The sequence below is a fragment of the Prosopis cineraria genome, unplaced genomic scaffold (genome assembly GCF_029017545.1).
Source record: "Prosopis cineraria cultivar Desert tree isolate PC_DT_omini unplaced genomic scaffold, ASM2901754v1 PC12, whole genome shotgun sequence".
NCBI lineage: Eukaryota > Viridiplantae > Streptophyta > Magnoliopsida > Fabales > Fabaceae > Prosopis > Prosopis cineraria.
Genome location: NW_026555343.1, coordinates 36,198,972 through 36,223,154, shown reverse-complemented (window position 1 = coordinate 36,223,154; position 24,183 = coordinate 36,198,972). Strand labels below are relative to the sequence as shown.

General features: G+C 30.7%; 3 protein-coding genes across 6 annotated transcripts; 2 read left to right on the top strand and 1 right to left on the bottom strand.

The window, feature by feature from the left end:
* Positions 1-5,947: 5,947 nt before the first annotated feature.
* On the top strand, positions 5,948-8,340 carry LOC129288681 (uncharacterized protein At2g34160-like). The gene is made up of 5 exons (XM_054925394.1): positions 5,948-6,100; positions 6,305-6,353; positions 7,593-7,655; positions 7,755-7,819; positions 7,926-8,340. The coding sequence occupies exons 1-5, from the start codon at positions 5,984-5,986 to the stop codon at positions 8,031-8,033; spliced, it is 402 nt and encodes a 133-aa protein (XP_054781369.1). The 5' UTR covers positions 5,948-5,983; the 3' UTR covers positions 8,034-8,340.
* Positions 8,341-15,475: 7,135 nt separating this feature from the next.
* LOC129288603 (O-fucosyltransferase 13) lies at positions 15,476-18,586 on the top strand. Of its 4 annotated transcripts, none has more exons than XM_054925255.1 (6): positions 15,476-15,727; positions 15,927-16,006; positions 16,435-16,508; positions 16,628-16,716; positions 16,888-17,109; positions 17,726-18,586. In XM_054925255.1, the coding sequence occupies exons 1-6, from the start codon at positions 15,477-15,479 to the stop codon at positions 18,459-18,461; spliced, it is 1,452 nt and encodes a 483-aa protein (XP_054781230.1). In that variant the 5' UTR covers position 15,476; the 3' UTR covers positions 18,462-18,586. The 4 variants fall into 4 exon arrangements, with proteins under 4 accessions (XP_054781230.1, XP_054781231.1, XP_054781232.1 ...); XM_054925256.1 differs by having other exon boundaries at positions 15,666-15,727; positions 16,401-16,508; XM_054925257.1 differs by having other exon boundaries at positions 15,675-15,731; positions 16,401-16,508.
* Positions 18,587-19,033: 447 nt separating this feature from the next.
* Positions 19,034-22,666, bottom strand: LOC129288528 (uncharacterized). The gene is made up of 8 exons (XM_054925153.1): positions 22,481-22,666; positions 21,725-21,837; positions 21,441-21,512; positions 20,997-21,032; positions 20,344-20,392; positions 20,052-20,136; positions 19,549-19,606; positions 19,034-19,444 (listed from the first exon to the last, which is right to left on the bottom strand). The coding sequence occupies exons 1-8, from the start codon at positions 22,557-22,559 to the stop codon at positions 19,394-19,396; spliced, it is 543 nt and encodes a 180-aa protein (XP_054781128.1). The 5' UTR covers positions 22,560-22,666; the 3' UTR covers positions 19,034-19,393.
* Positions 22,667-24,183: the final 1,517 nt, after the last annotated feature.

Below are 24,183 nucleotides of genomic sequence, written 5' to 3'. Positions count from 1 at the left end.
TCTTTCTTCATCTCTGTCTCTCTGCATTTTCAGCGTTTGCCTCTGTGGCATCTGAATTCTCCAGACTTACTTGTGTGCTCCTTCTGCTTTCTGCATACTGTGCTTGACCGAAAGTGTGTGCGTGTGTGCATGTCCTTTTTTTTGGCGTTCTCTAGCTCTCTCTCTTTTGGGCTATGTTTCACCCAACCTTACATATTTTTTAAAATTTCTTTTCTTTTTCTTTTTAGATTAACACACACACACACACACAGATATATATGTATATATGTACATTTTTTAAATGAAAAATAAGATTTAAGGAGAGAAATTTAACTTTTAAAATTTGACTCTCAATATTTTGAATGATTAGGATAATTTAGAAAGAGATCTTAAAAGATTTAAACAAGATTTTTTATTTTTAAAAATATAATTCTAAAAAAGGATTAAATTTTATTTTTATATTTTTTGACTATTTATTATTATTTTATTAAATTTAAAATGTCTGGACAAAATACGGTGTTCACAATACATTTATTTCCAGTTTGATCCTTAGGTGTTAAAAAGTAATTTTCAGAATGTTTTCCTCCTTTAAAACAAATAAATCCTTTAGAGGGACTTCGATGACGATATTCTCCCTTGATAATTTATCTATTTTTGGTGCTGTAAATTTTGGAGCCTGGAGACTCAGGATGGGGACTCGCAAATTGGGAGGAAGCAGTTGTCGAATCGTGCGGTTTCTAGACCCTTCAATTTCGTCTCTTTTTCTCTTTTCAAATTTTCTGTTTTTTTTTCTTTTTTTGGGTCATTCATACGGAGATACCTCAAATCCTCAATTTCGTCTTTCATTTAATAGCTACTGTTGGACCCTACAATATGCGTGATGCTTTTGGACTATGTGAAGTTCGTCATTTCATATGGCAAGTATTTAATTATTATAATAGAGTCAAAGATTAGTATATTAATGGGAGAATGATATTGAAATCCTAAAATAAAAAATTTATAGTAAGTAGGTCTCTAATAATTTTTTTGAAAACTAATTGTAAATATTAATTTAAATATTTATAAATTTAGGAGTTTTAATTACAAGTAAAACATTTAAATTTTAAATATAGCTCACGATTTACCATTAAGGTTTTTATTTACAAATGTTTGAATTATTATTTGCAACTTATTTTTAAAATTTTTTTATCAAACATATAATTATCATAAATTTCTTATTACGGGACTTTATTATCATTTTAGGTTGCATGTTATAGTAAAATTTTGAGGGGATGATTTGTTTATTAGCATTATATGAATTAAACTAAAATTAAAACTCATTTACTTTTAACAAGACAAAGGTAAATAAAAAAATATACATATAAAAAAAGAAAAAAATTAAAACTTAATATGCTATGGTTGAACAACTTTAAGCTGAAAACAATATTATTGATATTTTTAATGTTATATATATTTATTATTTTTTCCTATACATTATCCATTCAAATGATATTTGAAGTTGAATCAGACTTCAGTAATTTTTTAATTTTTATGTCATATAGTGCTGAATTAAGATGTATAAAAGCTCAAACGATAAAGGTGTATTTTAATTACAAAATCATGTAATTATATATAGAAAAAAAATAATACTCTCTCTGTTTAAAAATTTAAGGTATTTTTTAAGGAATTAGATACTAAAAAATATAAGATATTTTTAATCTTTTAAGGTGCAATTATTACCTTTTTTTTCAAGAGTGTCCTATTAATGAATGACTTTATATTTATTGTAGGGTGTTTAATAGGAGTAAATATAAAATAATATAATTTATTTAAAAGTAAGTAATTATTTTATTGGGAGTGAGATTCAGTTAAAAATTTCTTATATTTTTAAACAGAGCAAATATTATTTTTTTTTTCACAGGGACAACAACTCTTATTCCTCAGAATGAGGTTTGCTACATGCATCGTTGCTATACTTAGCTTACGCCTTATCAAAAATTAAATTAAATTTTATATAAATTAAAGAAAAACAAGAATTATAAATACTGATATGTAAGCATGCCCAAATCTTTCTATTAAGTAATTGATGATCGTAACCAAAGGTTATGAGTATTTATGATGTTTCTACACTTTTTTGACCTTGGCCAAATTTTTTTTTTTGACGGGCCTATGACGTTCGTAAAATTGATCCCTCATTAAATTAAGAAAATCATTACAATATATACGCATTAAACAGTAGTCTTTTATAATTCAATAAAATATATACCATTTGATAGAGATTTGAAATATATAATTTTGTTTCTCACACACACGTAATTTTGTGTGGTTAAAATTTGCATCATGTGTCGTTATCCTAGCTGTCATCTTTGTGCATGCATGTCATTATTAATTGATAATAATTAATAACGGCTTAATTAATTCCCCAGTAAGAATTATATTATATATAAATCATGAAACTGAGTCATCAATTTTTGTATACATGTAATCTACTTGATTATACTAATTTATATTGACAATTCCATAACAAGTAAGAGAAAAATGGCAAGAAAAAAAAAAATTATACGAGTGCTAAACAGTTGTTTAGCTTGGTTCTTAATCTGCGGAACAGTACAGTAGTGCTAAGCACATTAGTTACGCGCACGTCAGCGTTTGGGCTTGGTGCGGGTTGTTAATGCTTTGTATTATACTGTTTATAAATCACTTTTAATTGTAATATCAATAAATTAATTAATTAATTGATTTTAAAATTACACATTTTTTCATGTTTTTATCTTTATTTAACAAGGGGTTTCAATTAGAATTTTTTTATTAATTATTCCTACTAATTAAGAGATTTAAAAAAATATATCATTAATTATGTCTTGAAAGAATAAAAACTTTTTATATTTTTTAAACATTATATTTTTGAATAAAATGTCTTATGATATTAAACAAAGAAAGCATATGTTGTTATTATTATTATTTTGTTACACAAGTATTCTTATTAGAGTTAATTATGAGCATTGTACTTCCATAAAAAAGTTGAATCTCAATTCACTACTTTACAAGGGGTTAATCCTTTCCGTTCAATCTAACAGCATTTTAGTAGCAGTGATAATAGTTATAACAACAATAATAATAAGAGCAGCAGCAACTAACAAATTTAATCTTCATGATAAATCCTTGATGATTTAATTTAGAGGTCCCGAGCATGACCAAAAAAAAAAAAAGTAAGAGCAGCAGATCTTGATATGAGTGATGAGTAATATTGTTGTATTGTGTTGTTATCAATATAAGTTTGTTCTTATTACCATTTTAAATTTATAATGTCTCTCTTAAGTTTTCAAGTGAATAATTTGATTGTTGCGTCCACCCCATAGGGTGTTATATTAGCATCACCCTGTTAAGACAACAGTGACTAGTTTACGAGCAGCATTTCAAGTATTTGTTTGGCTTATTATATGATGCAGCCAAGTTAACTAATTATAATTCATGATCAAACTTGTATTTTTTTAATTATCATATATAATAATTTTTTTTTCATAATTTTAAAAGATTCCAATCAGATGGTAAAAAATTAATTCACATCCTCCAATCAAGGACAAAATAATCATCCTGCTCTGTTGTATTAAAATACTGAAAGCTAGTATTGGCTTACCTGTACATGGAGTGGATGGTGATCTATTAGCTAGAACTTAGAAGTAAGATGAATGCTTCTCTCAATTAGTAAACTTTAATAGATTGTTAAACATCGATGAAGACATTTTACCAACAATATATAATTATTATTACATGATAAATCAACCATCTTGGCTATAAATACCAATTTTATATGGTTAGCTTGTTTCTTTGGGTATATCAGTCAAAATCAATTGTCCATGGCTTCTAATAAATTAATTTTAAATTTCTAAGAAATAAATTAAAGTATATAGCTTCCAATAAAAAATATTTTTATGTCATTTTATACTAAAATATTCAAATAAAAATATATAAAAAGTAAAAAATATTAATTTATTTTTAAATTTTATGTCATTTTATACTAAAATACTATATATTGACCACATTATTATATTTATTTTTTAAAAAAATTAAAAATATTTATTTTTTCATAATTTTATTATTTTTAATCAAAAAAATATTTAAAATATATTTTAATATTAATTTTTATATTTTAAGAGTCAATTAATTTTTTTAAATTTTTTTGAGTCCTATACATCATTTAAATATACAAAAAATATATTTTATATTTTTTATAAAATAAAATAATTAATTTTAAAGTAAAAATAATTTTAAAAATAAAATTTGGGTATACATGAATTCTTGACTTTATTAATTAATAAATAAAATAATATTTTTAAATAATTATTTAGTTATCACCCACACTAAACTTAGTTAAAAATTAAGAATAAATTAGAGTAAATATCTCTTGTATGTAAAGGTTAAACAATATAAAAAGTTAAAAAAATAATTTCAAAAAAATATGTTACTTATAATTAAATGATTTTTTTTATGATATAATGATGATTATTTTTTTTCATATTTTTTAAAATTAAAAGTACAGTTTGCCCAAAAATTATTAAAAACATTGAACTAATTAGGACAATGTTTTTAAGTTACTGATCAAACTATGATTAAATTGAGATCAACTTGATCATAGTTAAAATAATATAATTTAATAAAAATATATAAAATATTTATATATAATTATGATAAGAGCAATATTTAAACAATTAAGATATTAATTTATAAGTAAATAAAATATTTATGAATAAATTAAAATAATACAACAAAATAGTAATAGAGTTACTTAAGTATAAAGTTGATAAATTATTATTTTTTATTCTTTTAAAGTTAAAATAATATTTTATGCTTAACAAAATTATTTAAAATTAAAATTAATTTAAAAATAAAAAATATTTTTAAAAAGTTTCATCTATTCGGGCTAGCCTAAATAGTTCAAAGCTTGAAGGTGCTAGAGCCAGGCTTAGCTATATAATTTTTTAGATAGGTTATGAAACTTTAAGTTCGATTCAAATAAAACTAGCTTGAATTGAGTCTGATTCAAATAAGCTCGGCCTATCTGAATTACCAACTATATCCATACATGATCTCATCTATCCATTTAATTACTTACTTGGTTTAATGGTAGAAAATTGTTAATTGTTGCATTAAACTAGATATATTATTCATTTAATTATTACCACAAATAAACATTATAATATTGTTTGCAAAAATATTTAAAATAATAATAAATGCATGGCAAAAGAACTAAATTACATGAAAACACAACATCGCACATGGAAAAAGTACTCAGACAGAGTATAAAAATGATCCAAATCCGATGCTGATAAGCATGGTAAACACTAAAATATTTTTAAAGAAGGCATAGTAAGAAATTTTTAAATTATAAACTAATATGGTTTATAATGATTCTCTCTGTTTTTGATTGGTTTCACAGGCTATTGATTGATTTTCATAGTTTGATTTTTCTTATAATTAAGTTTTGGTTCACCAATTTTTAAATTCGATCGCTTGGTCTAGTCCATTTTTCATAATCATAATAAAAGATATCTAATTTTAATTCTTTTGGTTTGAAAACATATTTGTTTCTAGTAAATGTCAGGGTGAAAAATCTATTTATCTTTTATTACTTACAAATATGTTTCTATTAAAATTAATTTTATTCAAAGTATGATTGAACATAAAATGTGAACACCAATTATAACTAAAATTTGAATTTTTATGTTAAAGGATTAGCCTTTTTTAATATACTCAATCCTTATTTGTTTTTTTTTTTTTTTTTTACTGGGAACAACAGCTTTTGCTTGTTAAAAATGTTTTTTAGCCATGGTCCTTTGATGGGGTGGAATGTGTAGCCCAAAAGCTTAAATGAAAGTTTACTTAGGCCCACATGGAAAGCGGACTACACTTGATCCATAGCCCAATTCCATCAATTTCATCATCTGGGGTTTTGGCTCTCGTACTATAAGTATGCATATTTGGGAACGGATTAGGGTTTTGTCTGAAGTTCAATAATACTCGTGCAATGGACGCCATCACGGAGGGCGTTAACAACATCAACATCTCAGATTCTTACAAAAAGAATCGCATTCAGGTCTCCAATACAAAGAAGCCCCTCTTCTTCTATGTTAATTTGGCCAAGGTTCGTTCCCTGCGTCTTCAAGTGTTTTTCTTTTTGTGATCTTTTCTTTTTTTCTTTTTCTTTTTTTGCGGAGTTTTATATGTATGTTGCTGTTCGCAAATTCTTTTTCTGATATAAACGTTTGAAGTTTGCGAGCTTCGTGTTCATATTTTTTCGGGGTTTTTTGGTTTGTTTAGTTTTTGCTTATACTTGTTATTATTGCAGAGGTATATGCAACAGCATAATGAGGTCGAGCTATCAGCACTAGGAATGGGTATGAAGTCCTGGAGCTAAATAGCTTTACTTATTTTGATTTTTAATCTCTCTTGCCTATGTTGAAGGAAGTAACAATAGTATGCTTGGATTAATATTAGTGAATGGAAGACCCAAGAATGTTCTGTATTTTGCTAAACTCAAGAATAGCATATTAACATTAATTGAATAGAAAATCTTACTTTTGGAAGTTTAGAGCTTTAGTTAACCACCAAATTTTCCGAGGCCGGTGTATGTTGGCCGGTTAGTGAAAGTGATTCTCCAGTTTAGGCTTCATTCGCTACCTCAGGGGCTCTCTTGGAGTTGGGTCCTGAATTCTGTGCATGAACACTTTCTTTTTTCTGAATAGCCTGTGGCGGAGCATATTAGTCATTAAATTGCTATGCAGTTTTGGTTGACTACTGTAGGCTATATGGTAACTTTTATGCTGACTTCGGGACTTGTCATTATAAGCCTAGTAACTTGGCGTTATCACCCCATATAAGTTTTGGATTGCAGACTATATGGTCATATGATGATGTTAGATAGTCTTTTATCTTGTACATTTTTTGATAATGGAAGACATTGTGTAGCAAATACCTCTTAAATGATGAGTTTCATATCAGAAAGGATTTATGTTAAAGTATGTTGTGGCCTGTACCATAATTACGGTTCCACTGTCAAAGCTTATTAATAATGCCTTGAGCTTTTATTTAGATTCCCCCACCCCTGTTCCACAATCCAATCTCTAGTGAGATGAATGTAACGTGGGTTTATGTATATGTGCTCGAGGCCAATGGAGTAAACTATTTATGCTACTATTATGAATAGAAATTATAAAGATTCTGTATTCGCTTCCTAGAGATTTTTTGGCGCTTCTTCCTATTTAAAATCATGTATAATTTTGAACTTGGACATTGATGCAAAGTGTATCTTATTTTAAGATTGGAGTCCTCCACATTTCAATTGTTCTATTAAATTGTGGCATTGATAACTGATGGTTCACTTTGACAAAGCATTAGAATTTATAGGTTAAGCAGGCACGCTCATTTTACTGAAATTAGAAGGCCATACCAGGTTGTTTATTATCTGGACTGTTAGATTGTTTCCTATTTCTGGTATGACATCCCAAAGACGTGTTAGTGTTTTTAATAATTTATATGAACCATTCCTTTCTAGTTTTATCCTTTCTGTTTTACCTTCCTTTATTAATTTTTTTTCCCAATAAATTCTGATTGTTTTCTATATATTTTCTATACAGCTATTGCCACGGTGGTGACTGTTGCAGAAATTTTGAAAAACAATGGGCTTGCGCTTGAGAAGAGTGAGCTCCTACTATCCGCTTTTTTTTTTTTTTTTCCTTCACTGTTTTGTGAAAGTGGTTGAAGAATCAAATTTGATTAATAGTGGAATTTTAATACAGAAATCATGACATCAACTGTTGAAATAAAGGATGACTCTAGAGGGAGACCTGTCCAGAAGGCCAAGGTGAGAAGATTTAGTCGTGCCCACTCGTTGAATCCACATGTCTATTGTTTGTCTTTAAACTTGCTCCAATATTTCTCATTTTCTGAAAAAAAAAAAATTGGTTCAGATTGAGATATTGCTTGGGAAAACGGCAAACTTTGATGAGTTGATGGCGGCTGCTGCAGCGGCTGCTGAAGATGGTGAAAATGGAGATGTTGATGAGCAGGGCGCATAATGTTGTTCAGACTTGCACCCTATCACGTTATGATGTGTAATATTGACTACCATATTTGTTTTTAGAACCTTGGAAGGAACCAGATAAGCGTTATAATTCATTGCGCTTTTTGGATGATTTTTTTCTTGTAATTTCGTTTTTTCTTTGAAAAATTGGTTCAATGATTCTTCACTATAGATAAATTCATTTTTTTTTTAAAGAAAAACCTAGAGTAGGCCATATGCTTTTGTATGGGAGTTCAAGATGTGTTGTGAATGGTGTGGCTTCTTGCAACTTCTATAAATATATTGATGGGATATTGATATTATTGATATGAATGGATATTGATGTTGATTGGGTATACTTGATGACCATACGTTGATATGGATACGTGGCGAACGGGTCACGATGGTGAGATAATGAGACGGTTAAATTGGTAAAATAGCTCTTGACAAAGGAGTATGTTAAAGCCAAATGTTGACTAGATAGATAGTACAACTAGAGCCATAAAGGAAAACTTCCAAGATAACACGCTAGAGAGTAGGAACGCAAGGAAACGTAAGGAGGTTTGGAAATGGGAATAACAAACCTAAAAAGCTAGAGCCTAGGTTAGACCTCGCAGGATCCGATATGAGCCGTACATTACAATTGAGTAGCAAAGTAAAATACGCATAATAAAGTGGAAAGAAACATCATCCCCAAGCTCTGACATGGAAAGCTGTGCAACATTTCCGAGAAAGCTCAATGTTGTTAGCTGACGTATGCCAAATTCTGTGTAGCTGAGCCATGTGCTGTGGCAGCTATCGCTCACTAGGTGGCTAAGAGCACGAATCAATCCCTCGTAGAAGCTGTCTTACTTCGAATGACAACGAAGCTGATATTGCATAGACAATGAGGACAAAGGTCGTGATGCTGGCATACACACATAAATTACATGGTAGCAAAACGCAACCTGGGAAATAAGTGAACATAAGCGGCAGCTATGTTTTTTGGGCCTCTAAGTGGCTTTTGAATGTTTAAAAAAGCTTGTACGCAGTAGTCGCTGAATGGATTAGAGATTTAATCGTATGTGATTGAGAGATAATACCCAATTATGTCAGTAGAAATTAAGGGTGTTTACCAGACTCGGACAATCTTGTCCTATGTCTCATCTTAGAAGATGAACATGATGAAATTTAATTTTTTTTAAAAATGATGATAATAATAGGAATTTATATTATTTGAGGTTATTTAAAAATAATAATATGGTTAGGCATTTAATTATGAATTAAAAACTTAACTTTAAAATTATATAAGAAATATTTTGTTAAGATATAATTTTAAAATTTTTTAAAAAATTATTATTAATGTGTGTGTATGAGTTAAAAAAAAAGAAAGAAAAGAAAAGAAAGTAAAAAAAAAGGGGAGGAGGTTTAGTCCCATATCGATTAGATGGGGAATGAAAGGCACCTCCTCATGTATAAAAAGAGGAGGTGCATTGTGGAGGAGTATGAGGAAATTTTTATTGCAATTTGTAAAAATTGCAACTAAAAGCCCAAAATGCAATTTGTAAAAATTACAAGTAATGGCCCAAAGGTTTGAATAATTAAATTTAAACTTATAGTTTTTTTAATATAATTTTGGGACCACAATCTTATTTTTATATTATTTTTCTCTCTTCCTCTCATGTTGCTCGGTGTTTTCTCGCAGGGGGGATTATTTTCTTTTTCTTCAAGTATATTCTAACTTTGCTGTTTAGATTAGCATTTAAAAATTTATTTAATTACAAAATTAATTTTATAGTTATTTTCTAAATAATATTAGCTTTCTAGTGATATGATTATTTTGTAGGATAGAGTAAATATTCAGATTAGAATTTTTCTATAGGATAGTTAATCTGATGATATGATAGATTAAAAATATAGGTTAAAACTCTTAGGGATATAATAAATATTATAGAATATTTTCTTGAGGTTGAAACTCATGTTTAAGAATTTTTGAGTTAAAATCTAGATCTATATGGTTGAATTTATGTGAAATCTGAGATGTAGGATAAATCTATGATTATTAAATATTTAAGTATGAATAGGTATTTTTGAGGTTATGAAAGGTGATTTGAGGCTTCAGGATAATTTTAAAATTTTTAATTTATTTTTGGATGAATTTTTAGAATATAGAAGGATGAAATTGTGATACTAGAAGTGATTTGAGGCTTAAAAATAATTTATTAGGGTACGAAAATTTTAGAAAAGAATTTGGGAAGTTAAATGAGGTATAAATCTTAAATTAGTGCCAATATGAATTTTAGATCTAAGACTTTCTAACTCTTTAATTTAGAGTTATTTATTAATTTTAATGTAAAATTAATATATAGTATTGTGAAATAATTATATAGATTATATTGACAAGGATAGTGGTGAAAGAGGAGTTGTGAAGGGAAACTTGTTATTCAAGACACAAGGTAACCATTATTAATGTGTTGTGATGGGTGTATTTGTGAATGGTTATGTGTTGCTTTATTATTTGGAAAAATTATGAATTATTAAAAATAAATACTGTTATATACTTATTTGAAATTATTGCCAAGTGGATCAAAAATTTATTTTTGTTTATCATGATGAGATATTATTGTTCGGATATATTCCTGTTTGGATATTTAAATGATGTTTGACTTGTCAGGGTATTTTAATATATGGTGTTAATAAAAATTTTTGTTTGGTTAATTATTACCACATGGTAAGCCCTCATTGGACCCAATGAGTGGCGTGTCGCTTGGTCCAACTCACCTTTGACCGGGTGATTTGGCGTCCGAGCATGGCGAAAGGAGGATATAAGATGCAGTCATGCAAATTAAATACTTATTCGGTTTGTTTGAAAATATTGTTCCGTTAAATGTTTTGTGTGCCCACTTAACAATCGCATGATTAGTTATAACCGTATGCATTATTACATATTAATTTTTGGTTACTGAGACTTTTAAGTCTCATTTCTCGTGGTTAATATTTTTACAGAAGCGAGTTCGGCCGAGAAAGCACCAGAGGTGTAATTATGGTATATGAGACACCATCTTTTACGTTGCCTCCTATTTTAGATTATGCAATGTATCTTGTGCCAACTTAGAACATTTCTTATTTTGACAACATGTAAACTCTAATGTTTTTTATTAAATGCATTTATATGACTAAGAGGATTATGTTTGTCGCTCTTGATTCATGACCTGATTTAAATATCATGCCATGAGGATCCTATCTATCCTTCATGGTTCTAATTATTTTTTTTTGAGATATTTTAAGACCTGTGGTATATTGTCTTGGATGTATCATGGTAAGAAAATTTTCTACCATGATAATGGTTTTAATAATTTGCGAAAAATCGGTTTGTATTTTTGAGGGTGTTACACCTTTCTTATTATATTCTCTTTCTTTAATATTCTTTTATAAATGAAGTATTAAATGAAGATCATTTGTGAATTTTTTATTTTTGTCTTAAAAAAATAACATTGTAAAGTGTATTTAATAAATTTTTATTGATATATTTGATTTTGTTTAAAAGTATCTAATAAATTTAAATGAGGCAAGTATTATATATTAATAAAAAATAATATGTATATTATATATAGGATGGAAGGAAGGTAGTCTAGTGGCCCACCCTATCCTGAACCATTTTTTGTCTAGTCTTGCAAAGTTCTGTCCTCCTTTTTAGATTATGATAGACTCATCCCGACATAGCTAGGACATGAATACCCATAGTAGAAATACAAATGAATGCGTATATTCACTAGCAAAAGAAGCTCATAATGTGACTACTGAGATGATTAGCAGAGAACCTCCTCCACAATGCAAGGAACTCATGAGGATTGATTTGATCAAGAATATGATAATCCCTAAGGTTAATGCTTTTCTTTTAATCTTTTTAAGATCACTTGTTAAGTGAATGGATTTAGACTACTTATCAATTTTTTTTTTTGAATAAGAAGACAACTACAGTTGATTAGGAAAAGAAATAGTAACATCATATAAATATCCATGAGAATTAAAATTTTCACTAACTAAGGACTTCCACCAAATCAACTATCTTTCCGAAAACTCTTCAAACCAGTGATAACCAAAATATAAAAGTAGATTATTGATATCACTCCACAGCATCCGTGTTTATGGGCTTGAAGTAGCTCTACTCAAAAGATTGTTGATTTGCTTAGGGTTTTTAAACACTAGTAATATTTGAGAAACCTGATGGCCCAAAGTCCTCTAAATTAGTAATCCATTTAATAGTTGATCTTAGTTCTTTCATGGAAAAAAACAAAGGATCAGTAGTGCAATGAGTTTACTTATGGATTCTTGCATTAATGAAGCTATAGTCTTTGAAAAAGAGAATTGTCATCTCTCTTAAATTTGATCCTGAGTTGCAAGAAATCTTGTGGTAGCTTAGAAATAGAAACAATCCCCTTCTAGCTCTAGCTTTGCAAAATTTGAACTTCATACCTTGAGATGCACAATGTAAAACAGGTGCTTTAGAATCAGTTGTAGCTATCAAAAGTGATTAAATGAGCCATTTGACTTTTTTTGTTACCTCAGAAGGATGAACTTCTTTCTATTCATGCTTGGCTAAATTCCTGAACTCCCAAATTATTTATATTGTCAAGGGCACCTCCACCTCCTTAAGAATATGCATATTAGATGGAATTGATTCATCGGACTTGATCTAGAAAGAAATGAAATTGCTAGTATTCTCCATAGCACCTGATATGATCAAACAAGATGATGCATACTAAATTGCTCTTGCAAAGTCACAAAAGAGAAATCTATTATTCAAAGACTCGCTATGATTACTACAAAGTGAACAAATTCAGGATACTTGCAGGTGATGCTTCCACAAAAAAATTGGACTTGGAATAGCTTCATTCAAAACCTTCCAAATAAATAACAGTGTACTATGAGGCAATTTAATTTTCTAGAAGAACTTCCAATTGATGTCAAGTGAAGATGCATTAGCAATTGATGAGCCATGTGAGATAAGATGGTACCCTTTCTTGATAGAATAATTACCCCTAATTGATTTCGTCCATATCAAGCAATCTTCCTGGTTGAAAAAAAGAGAAGGTTGTGCTTAAAGTTTCCTCTCTGACTCGGCTATCATATGAAGAATTTAAAAATTGCTCTTTCCATGTAGCACGTTCCTTGTCGAAAAGATTAACCATAGAGAGATTCCTGTGAACTAAACTATCCCTCAAGGGAAACCACTTCATGTGGTCAATTGGAATTGAAGTTCCATCTCCAACTTACCATTTCAAGCAGTCCGAAATCACATAGGAAACCTTAAGAACATCCTTCGTGATTTGGGAATAATTATTTTTTTGGCTTGCAATCACCTTTCAGAGTTGAGTTCAGATATTTAACTTTCAAAGTTTTCCCAATACGATAATTATCATCCACAGAAACAATTCTCCTGGACTGTTTTGCAAGTAAAACCTTGGTTAAATGGAATGGTTTGAGACCAAGACCACCAGTCCTGTTAGACTTACAAAGGCTCCTCCAAGATGATAAATGCACTCTTTTGATTCCTTCAGAAGAGTATCCCTAGAAGAAGTTTGCGCAATTAGAATCAAGTTTTGATGCAAGATTCTTTGGAAAGAGAAAGCAAGACAGCTGATAAATACTTGAAGAAGCTAAAATAGACTTGATAAGAGTCAATCTTGAGACAAAAGAGAAGATTTCCATCCACCAAACTTAGACTGAAATTTCTGCAAAACCTCCCTAAACATTCTTTGTTTTTCAGTTTCATTATTAGTAAACATGCCAAGGTATTTTCCAAGAGAGTCAAGTGTTTCTAACAATTAGCATCTTGGCCCATCTATCTTTGCTAACAGTTAGCATCTTGGCCCATCTATCTTTGTCTTCAAGAGAAGAATTTGGGCTAAAAATGACTTTAGATTTGTTGAAATTAACTTATTGGCCAAAAAAGTGGCAATAATTCGCAACAGTGCTCTTCACCAATTGACATTGTGCGTCTTTAGCTTTGAAGAAAAGAAAAGTGTCATCAGCGTAACTAAGGTGAGTTAATGGATAAACTCTTCTATAAATTTTGATGCCTTCCCATTTTCTATTATCCTCCATTTTGGCAATTGCACAAGACAGGACATTAGCACAGATAATAAAAAGATAAGGAGATAAAGGATCCCCTTATCAAATTTAAATCCATAATATATCTATTGTGCAAGGAAAATGATAATGATTGAATTCTTAAAGACACTAAACCCAAAGGAGTAAAGGACTTCATTCCCTAGGTTTCGAGCACAAAAATAAATTAATTTTATCAATTAGCCGAAGGAATTCTTTGACCTTTGTCAATTTTTTTTTTGAATATTTTACAAATATTTCAAGTCAATGTAAATGATTACTTCCCTCACTCAGGTTATTCTTTTTTTTTTTGGGGTTAAGTAAGGCAATTTGCAAAAACATGATTGAATTTACTACTCCCTCCATCCCAAATTATATAACATTTTTAAAGGAGTTTCTCAATTTCAAAATATAAGATAAATTGAATAAATTAATATTTCATTAAATGCATTAATTTTAATGCTACTCTTTTTCTCTTTATAATTAATTTTTATCCTTTTTCTTTTCAATATAGTAAATTATGGTTATTTTTAAAATTTTATATTTTTATTCGTTAAATGTATTTAATGAGAATTATTAATATGTGAGATTTTATCTAAAAGTATATTATAATTTAAAATAGAGGAAGTATAAAAGACTATCTCCTTACCACATGATAAATTAAATTTTAAATTTTTGTTGAGAGAGTTGTTCATGCCTCAAACATGATTACATCTAATATAAGAGATTTGTGTTGCACTTTAGTTAAATTTAATATGCACCTCAATTGACATTTTTTTTAAAATGTGTGATGTTTAATAATAATAGGAAAAAGTGATCTTTTAGTCCTTTAACTTTTAATTCATTTGTAATTCAATCTCTCAACTATGACACGTTATAATTTAGTCCTTCAACTATGACTCGCTTATGACTTAATCCCTCAACTTTTGAATCACTTACAAATTAGTTCCTGAATTTTTGTTAATTTTTTTTATATTAGCTTATATCTTACATCAATAAGCAAAAGAAGGGTATTTTAGAATAATAGATGAGCATTTTTTTATCCCTCTTATTTGATAATTTTTTTTTAAAATTAAAAAATAAGGATCAAATTTTAGGTGAATCAAAAGTTGAGGGATTGAATCGCAGCGAGTTACAGTTGAGGGATTGAGTTGTAGAGAATCATAATTGAGAGACTGAGTTATAAATGAGTTAAAAGTTAAAGGATTAAAAGATTAATTTTTTTATAATAATAATACCTTTTCGGGCTTTTTGGCTTAATATCAAGTGTAGCATCTATTTTTATAATAATAATAATAATAATAATAATAATATGGGTTTATGTAATGTATTAATTGATGCGTCAGAAAATCACGCGGACATGAGGACAATGAAATCTGTCGGAGAAGAATTCACTGAGACTCGAAGGAGAGCCCCAAGCTTCGGAGGCATACCACTCTGCATCTCATTCAATCAAAGCGGATCTGTTCATCGCTTTCGATTTCTGTCTCAAATGGTCTTTTTGTCTGTTAGACCCTTGTTTTGCGTCCTCGCGTTCACGCTCTCTCTCCTCCTTATTCTTGCATTTCTATCGTCGTCTTCCCCTTTCTCCCTCTATCGGACTTCTTCGGATTCGGCCGTGTACGTCCGTAATTCTACGCTTTATTTGTTTATTTTGAATTTATTTGGATGTGGGTGATGGAATCATTAGATTTATTCTTGAAATAGATAGAATAGGAAAGAAGAAAGAGAACAGTAACTGAGAGTCTTCGATTTGAAATTTAACATCTTTTGAAGCTATCATTTTTTGGTTCTTGATGCTTTTAAGTTGGGAATGCAGAGGGGAGGGAGATATATGGAGTGTTCGGCGCCTCGTCGAGTGGAGACCTTGCACATGGTGGACGCAAGGACGCCAAAGAGGTACATGTTACTTAAAACGGCTATTCAAGATTTTTGTTGGTTGAAAGTTGATTGTTGTTAGACTTTGGGGATTGCTGAATTTATTTGGGTAAAATGAATCCGAGTTTGCTTAGCATCTGATGAAAAATTTTGGTAGGAGCTCCCATTGCATTCGGGAATAGTTAGAAGTTACCGTTGGGAGGTCGAAAAAAATTATATCCTGAAACAGATGTTTTTATGTTAAGGGGAAGTTTTACTGGTATTTCATGCATTCATTTAATGATCGGAATTTAGGGCATTGGCCTGGAAATAAGTTTGTTATTTATAAGTGCCCGTCAGTGAGTAGGTTTAAGTTGGTTAGAAGATTGGGTTAACTTTTTATTTTCTGAATCAACCGTAATTGGGTTCATTGCAGACAATTGCTTTCGTTTTTTCTTGAAATGCTGCAGCTCCTCTACCTTTAGAAACCAATGGATATATCAGGGTGGATTGCTACGGTGGCCTCAACCAGATGCGAAGAGATGTGAGTTTTTGAAGAAAACTCCTGAATTTCAACTTCCCAATCCATGTAGAGGAACTTTTGATCTCCCTGTTGCTCTCTTAAAATAGTGTTATAGTAATACTATCTATTGGTGAATGCAGTTTTGTGATGGTGTGGGCATTGCTCGTCTGTTAAATGCAACCCTTGTCCTGCCAAAGTTTGAAGTGGCTTCATATTGGAATGAAACAAGGTTATTCATCTTTCTGTTTATACAAAGTAATAGTAATTAAAAGTAATTTTTCTGTCTTCTGTGTAAAATCTTTCTAATTTGCATTTTTTGGTAGTGATGTCCATCCGTAGGTTAGTAAATTATATTGTCGTCTAACCTAAAACTGCTTCTGAATACTTGGTTCCATTGCAGTGGTTTTGCAGATGTATTTGATGTCGACTACTTCATTCAACAGATGAATGGCTTTGTTAAGGTTGTCAAAGAGTTGCCACCAGAGATTGCATCAAAAGAACCCGTCCCAGTGGATTGTAGCAAACGGAAAGGCCAATTCGATTATGTTGAAAGTGTTCTTCCGGCTCTATTAGAGCATAGATATATTTCCTTCACGCCAGCAATGTCCCAACGAAGGGACAGGTATGTATATTTTGAGTCCTTATTCCCTGGACAACCCCCACCTTTTTTTTCCTTCTTAAAGAATACAGCGTTACACTGGAAATTAGATCATAACAGAACATTTTGGATATTGATGATTTGAAGAATTTCACGAGGCCTCTGGGTTTACTCTTATTTTTCCTTCCTTTCTCCCCTTTTCTAGGTAGCGGAACCCAATGCTTTTTTATGCTAATGCTTATAATGATTCATTCGATGGTTGCATCTTAAAAGTAAATCCTTTTCCCTGTCAGCATATAAGATAGCTATCAATCAGTTTGCCTAATAGATTGGCTCCTCTGCTCATAAATAATATTTTGATCATTTTCTATTCATAGTTGAGGGAAAATTTAGATTGAGCTGAAATAATTACTTTTTCGTGTGACTATTCCAGCACTTTTAAAAACCTCGCCCATTCTAATCATTGTAGGTTGCGTTTATTTCAACATCTTTATTTATAATTTCCTGAATCATATAGCATAAACTAGGACAAAAACATGTCTTTTAAAAAAAAAAAGCCCTTCCCGTTACCTTCCTCTCGTTCGTTCAGTTATAATCAACTTTGGCAGTTCTTCAAAATTCTTTTGGCCCTCATTTGCAGGTACCCTCTATATGCAAAAGCCGCTCTTTGTCAAGCATGTTATAAGGCATTACGTCTTACAAGATCCCTGGAAATGAAAGCCTCTGAGCTTCTTCAAGCTATCCCAAAACCCTTTCTCTCACTTCACCTTCGTTTTGAACCAGACATGGTTGCTTATTCTCAGTGCGAGTACCCAGGCCTTTCTCCTGTCTCCATCAAAGCCATAGAAGAAGCACCGCAAGGTGACAGAAAACCATGGACTGGTGAGTTAGCCCGCACTTGGAGAAGACGGGGGAAATGCCCGCTTACACCAAATGAGACGGCTTTAATACTTCAAGCTCTTTCCATCCCAACAAGCACAAATATATATCTTGCGGCTGGGGATGGTCTGATGGAAATTGAAGGGTTGACAGCTACTTACACTAACATATTTACTAAGTCTAGCCTTCTGAGTAATGAGGATTTCACAAACATGCATGGCAATACTAAAGCTGCTTTAGATTATTATGTATCTATTAATAGTGATTCTTATATAGCTACATATTTTGGGAACATGGATAAGATGGTTGCAGCAATGAGAACCTTCACGGGGCAGTATAAAACTCTTTTTTTGAGTAGAAGAGCTTTTGCAGAATTAACCTTTCAGAGGCTGAGGGAAAAGGAGTTGATGCAAGCTCTATGGAAGGTTCATAGAGATGATTTTGCCATGGGAAGGGGATCTGCTCTGCCTGACTGCTTTTGCGAATTTAAGTTGTGACTTTGGATGTCATTAATCCTTTTGGCTGTATGTTTCACTTTTCTGGAAGGAAACCCTCGCCGTCTTTCTTTTAGGGTGTGTATTCTTTCATAATTCAGTTAAGCTTCACTTTACCTGAAGGGAAATCTCTGGCTTTTTTGAGTTTGTGTACGACTGTCACTAAATATTGACTTGGTATAACATGAAAGGTCACACAGGTCAGAATACTCATTTATACCTTTATTTCTTCAGTACTCTACACTATCTAAAATAATATACGTAGTTAGGGCCCTTAAGGAGACATAATGGTAATGGCATCTCTACATTTGGAAACCAGTCATTAATCTTCTACAAATAATGAATGTTGTGTTTTCCCCCCCTTTTTCTTTTTGTGTTACATCAAAAGGATTCAAACCACTAACCATTACCCATATTTAATCTAATTCTTGTCACTTGAGCTAGTCTTGTGTTAGTATAGTGGCATGAAAATCCTGTTGATCAGAATTCCATTGTCGTTGCCTTTTATATATATGCCTTGTAAAAACACAATGTTCTGTGTTCTTCCTACTCAACGGGATATTGAATACAACAGATAATGAAATGCTAGCGTGTGCCATATATACAACCTCTTCATTTGAAGGTATGATAACTATAAATATTTCAAAATTAACCCTTCATTTTTTGGGGGTAATATTAGTCAAGCCTGAGTTACCATAATACTAGATGAAAGTAAGCTTCAAACCTGATTCAAGCAACTAACCAACCGACAAGGCGTCTGAGAGATTAAAAATGAAATAAAAACCCACTCACTACTCGGAATCAACTCTAACGTTATGTTGTCTACCACTTAAAAAGATGGTACAAGATGGGCGGATGGCACCTTCAAGAAAGTGATAGTATCTGTTCACCATATGAAACTGCAGATCCACCAAAACATGATTGAGATTTCTGGTTTAATCTTTTGAAGTTATCACGAGCAATCCCAAAGCTCCAATGAGAATATACTATAAGAAAAAAGAAAGAAAAGACAAGAAAAAAGAGGTTAGTGCATTCCAAATTAAATGATGTGACTTTTTTTCTAACTATAAAATGGCATAGGAAAACAAACCTTGATGATAGGCTTTTCAGTCATGATAATCGTCACCCAACCAACATAAGGCAAGAACCTGCCCAAGAGAAGTTTAAGCAACGGCACATAAAAAGTATCTTTTATTCGGACATGTTTTAAATTTTCAGAAAATAGGTAGAGCTATAGAAATCTTGTAGGCTAAACAAGGATTAGCCCCTGCCCTGGTGCCCTGAGCAATCACGTTGAAAACCAAATTTCTTTCTTTTTTTGGTCAAAAAGGCCAAAATTCCAGATATTGATAGTTCACTTTTATTATCTTCTAGTGCGCATGAAGTATGTAGCCAGAAATGCACGAAACTTTATCATGCAGAAGTGTTATTATTTTAGTTGGAGAATGAAGGCATATAATCTAAATATTGCTACTGACTACTCTGGTAGCTCTATCATAAAAGCAATAGCCAATAACTTCTTGAAGACAAATTTTCCAAACAAAGCAGCAGTTAAAATGGAGCAATTGTATCTGGAAGGGAGAAATCTTATACCCAATAGCTCTACCCATAATGTGATGCCTTTGTAGCCAGAGTTGGCCGTGAGCATAGAGTAGCCTGTCATCCCCATAATTATTATCTCCTGTGGAAGACAAGAAGATATATGAAGGGAGTATATCATGGCTATAAATTATTAGCATATGAATAGACACATAAAAGTACAAAGCAATGAAAAAAATTATGAAATGCCACATTTTGGAGAAAAATGTGTTTCAAAAACATCGTCATGGTTAGGACAAGGATAATTAAAGACAGGTTCACAGCACAACAAAGATAAACAAGTCACTGCCTTTGGTGAGAACATCAACCTCCCCCGTATCGTTTCGTTCATGCACCTACAAAATAAACATTGATAAGGATCTATGAAACATGGTAATACCGTAATATTAATTTTGAGTTAAATCAATTGAAAGCATAAAAATATTTAAGCCCTGAAAATAATTTTGCACTAGGGCTTTATGTAGTTTCTTAAACTGGGCAAGTTCAATTTGTTGTAATTCTTTCCTCGCCATTTCATTGGTAGTCAATCACACACTATTACTGAGACAAAAATTAAATAACAGAAAGATATCCAGTGCCAGATACAAGTGAGTAAAAATTTCAAAGGTGCTGAACAGAAAGCCCAACATTTTGTTTAATTTGTCAACACTTTACAGTTGCCTCATTAAACGGTTCAAGATGTTTTTTCTTCAATAAACATAGGCTTACAGATCCAAGAGAGGGCAAAATCCTTCTTTAACAGCTTATAATTATATGTGCCTACAATTGTTCAGTGCATCATTTTTTATCAGATGTCCTGTCAAAAGATAAATGAGTCCAAGCACATGATGCCACTAACTTTCAAGAGTGACATTAAGTTAGGGTCAGTTTAAACCAATCTATGACCAAAGGAGCACTTCACAAAAATAATACAAAGTATAGCCAACATATCATATTTACCTTGATTACCCGATGAACAATTGGAATCTCACGGCCCTAAATAAAAAAGTTTATGTCAATTAACCATGACAGAAAAGATAGGAAACTAGTGAGACAGAATAGGAAGCAGCAAAGAAACACAATGTCAACAAAATCTGAGATTGTAGTACACAATCACATGTTCATAATATTCTACAAAATAGCATCACTAGTTTTATTAAAATTAATTTTCAAAACCAGACACAAAATATACAAAGAAAAGGGAAAATGTGATAAAGAAAAAGGAAAATCAGAGAAATTTTAACTTGATATTCCAATGGTTACAAAAAGTTCTTCACCAACATGAAAGAGCAGGGTATAGAAATTAAAACGGGGGAAAAGCTCTTGATGAAAGAAGTCTTATATGATATGGTGATATAAATATGAAGAGAACCAAATACAAGTTAAAACTGACAGAGTACTTACATCAACATTAAATACAACAATTTCTCCTGTACGAATTGGATCTTTACTCATATGCAAGAATAAGATGTCTCCCTGAATATAACATGAAATAACATTTGTTAACTGAAATGAAAGTAGAAACAGAAAAAATTTATGGACAAAAGCCCCTCACTACGTGCTTAAGTGATATTAGACAAACAACAAGATTCTGGACATTAGGACTCAACACACATGATAGTAACAATTGCATAAGAATTTTATACATCTAGTCAACTAACGGGGATTCACTCAGTAGATTGACTTACACGCTTGAACCCCGGTTCCATACTCCCAGAAAGAACAACAACAACAGGAGATTCACTGCCAGTAATGCACATTAATGCCTTCCATATTATCAAAGCGGATGTCACAATCAAGCCTGTTACAGAATGTAGACTAATTCAGTAGACATAAGTCTAAACATCAGAAACAAGAATGTTTTAGGTTCGTGTGGCAAACTCTACATAATTTATATGGATGATCTAGCAATAGAATATGCATTCAGCAGAAATCTTGGCAGGCTTCTTCACAATTCCCCCCCTTTCCCCCCAAGAATCATCGCATAAACCAAAATTTTAAACATCACCGAGTCCGCCCCCTAATTTCTCATTCCGCCTATAAACTATGGGACCGGGCAGCCCCAAAGATAACCCTTTTAACAAAAAGCCTTAGAATACCTCAATTTCCATGAGGACTCAAAGTCTCCATATGACAATAAGGGTCATAACAACAGCTCCTACATAAAATAACCACAAGCAACGATCCTTTAAAAGACAGTACTTTTCTCAACTTCTTCTTGCTCAAATGAAATATATAGTCTTATGTTCTTCCCGACTTGTTAATTGGAAAAAACTTAAGATAAAATTAAGCATATTAATAAAAAAAAAAGTCAAGGTAATTTAATCGAAAGCTTCAAATTTCTTTACTTCACAGCTACTCACAACATTGCAGGTCCCAGAGAATACAGAAAACACGAAGTCACACCACAGGCGCACACAAAGAAAGGGAGTAGAAGAACGAACCGAGACTAACAGCCTGAGTGAGGGCCTGGCGGATCTGAATAGATTTAATGGAGTCCACCGTCTCACCAATCCAACCCATGATCTCTTCTTTTCGATACGGCAATTCGATATCTGTGTCTACTAGCACTAATAGCTATACGAATGTGGCGTCGACTTCCCCGCTTTCGTAACTCGCCTTTTCTCGCGGAGCAAGCACAGGGCACGGCTATTATTATAATATAATATAATAAACAATCCAATATGTTGAAGAGGGCTATTTTTCAGGGAAAATGACGCAGAAAGACCAATGTAGAAAATCGATGACGTTCAAAGACCACGTCCTCTTATTTTTATTATGAAGCATATATAATTATTTCACGTGAGTTAAGTCATTAAATATGTTTTAAAATAAAAAAATTTAATTTAATTTTATTAAAAATAAAATATATATACAATCTATAATAAGTTATAAAATTAAATTTATAATAGGATAGAATAAAAAATAATATTTCCTCGATTAAAAAATGTAAGGCATTTTTAATTGAATCTTACCCTCAATAAAATAATTATCTACTTTTAAACTAATCCTATCTATTTATATTTTTTTCTATTAAATACTCTATAATAAATATAAAGTTATTATTAATAAAGATATTTAAAAAAAGATAATAATTACATTTTGAAAGACTAAAAATATTTTATATTTTTAAATATTCAACTCCTCAAAAAATACCTTATATTTTTAAACAGAGGAAGTAAATAACTTTCTTTCTACTTTTATATTAAAAAATATCTTTATGAAGGAAAGGAGAAAACTAGAAAGTGTCATCAAAACAAGAAATTTCATCTAGATTTAGATTAGTGTAGTGTAGTTGAGGAGTATTTGACCCATATCAAATAGCTTTGTACTCTATTCTATTCATAAATGTAAATTATCTTATCCAAAGAATTGTACTTTTTATGAATTATTTTTAATTAAAAATAGATAATTAACCTTTTTTTTTAATTTCGCTCTTTCACAACTTACTGTGAGATATGAGAAATGAATTATTTTTAAAGATATGCTAGAAAATTTCTTCAAAAAAATTACATATAAGTTTTAATTGTGTTGTCAATGGTATTATTTCAGTTGTTAATGAATTTTATAATAATTAATTTTTTTATATAGAACTTCAAGATAATTCTCCCAATTTCTTTCTTTTTTCCAGACAACAACAATAATTTAACTGTATTTCATTCTAACAAGATATATATAAGAGGAGGGGTGTAAATGCTTAAAAAATATTTGAAGATTAATATTAAATATTTGTTTGAACAACGAAAATTAATATTAAATATAAAAAACCACTGCATATTCCTTTTACTTTGAGTCTATAATATAAAATAAAATTACTAAAGGTGGGGTCAAAACAAAATAACGTGGTAGAATAATTTTATTTTCATTATATACATATTTTTATATTTTTATTATGAGTCATTTCTAACTATCTTACCTAAATTAAGGAAAAGTAATTAAGTTATTAATTTTATTTGAAAATAAAATAAATTTATAATTTTACTTTATTTAAATACAAAATTTTAAATTTATTTTACATTCTCTTTCATAATAAATGAGTTTAAATAAGAATTATATTAAAAAAATATAATTAATAATATACCTTATATTAAGGACAAAAAATGGTTTTGAAATGCATCATGGAATGAGGAGAAGATAGAACATATAA

Coding starts and splice junctions, on each gene's coding strand:
- LOC129288681 (XM_054925394.1), top strand. CDS start 5,984: ATGGACGCCATCACGGAGGGCGTTAACAACATCAACATCTCAGATTCT. Junction 7,656..7,754: donor TGGGCTTGCGCTTGAGAAGA/GTGAGCTCCTAC, acceptor ATTTTAATACAG/AAATCATGACATCAACTGTT. Junction 7,820..7,925: donor GACCTGTCCAGAAGGCCAAG/GTGAGAAGATTT, acceptor AAATTGGTTCAG/ATTGAGATATTGCTTGGGAA.
- LOC129288603 (XM_054925255.1), top strand. CDS start 15,477: ATGAAATCTGTCGGAGAAGAATTCACTGAGACTCGAAGGAGAGCCCCA. Junction 16,007..16,434: donor GACGCAAGGACGCCAAAGAG/GTACATGTTACT, acceptor GAAATGCTGCAG/CTCCTCTACCTTTAGAAACC. Junction 16,509..16,627: donor TCAACCAGATGCGAAGAGAT/GTGAGTTTTTGA, acceptor TGGTGAATGCAG/TTTTGTGATGGTGTGGGCAT.
- LOC129288528 (XM_054925153.1), bottom strand. CDS start 22,559: ATGGGTTGGATTGGTGAGACGGTGGACTCCATTAAATCTATTCAGATC. Junction 21,513..21,724: donor TGGAACCGGGGTTCAAGCGT/GTAAGTCAATCT, acceptor TGTTATATTCAG/GGAGACATCTTATTCTTGCA. Junction 21,033..21,440: donor TTGTTGTATTTAATGTTGAT/GTAAGTACTCTG, acceptor TTTTTTATTTAG/GGCCGTGAGATTCCAATTGT.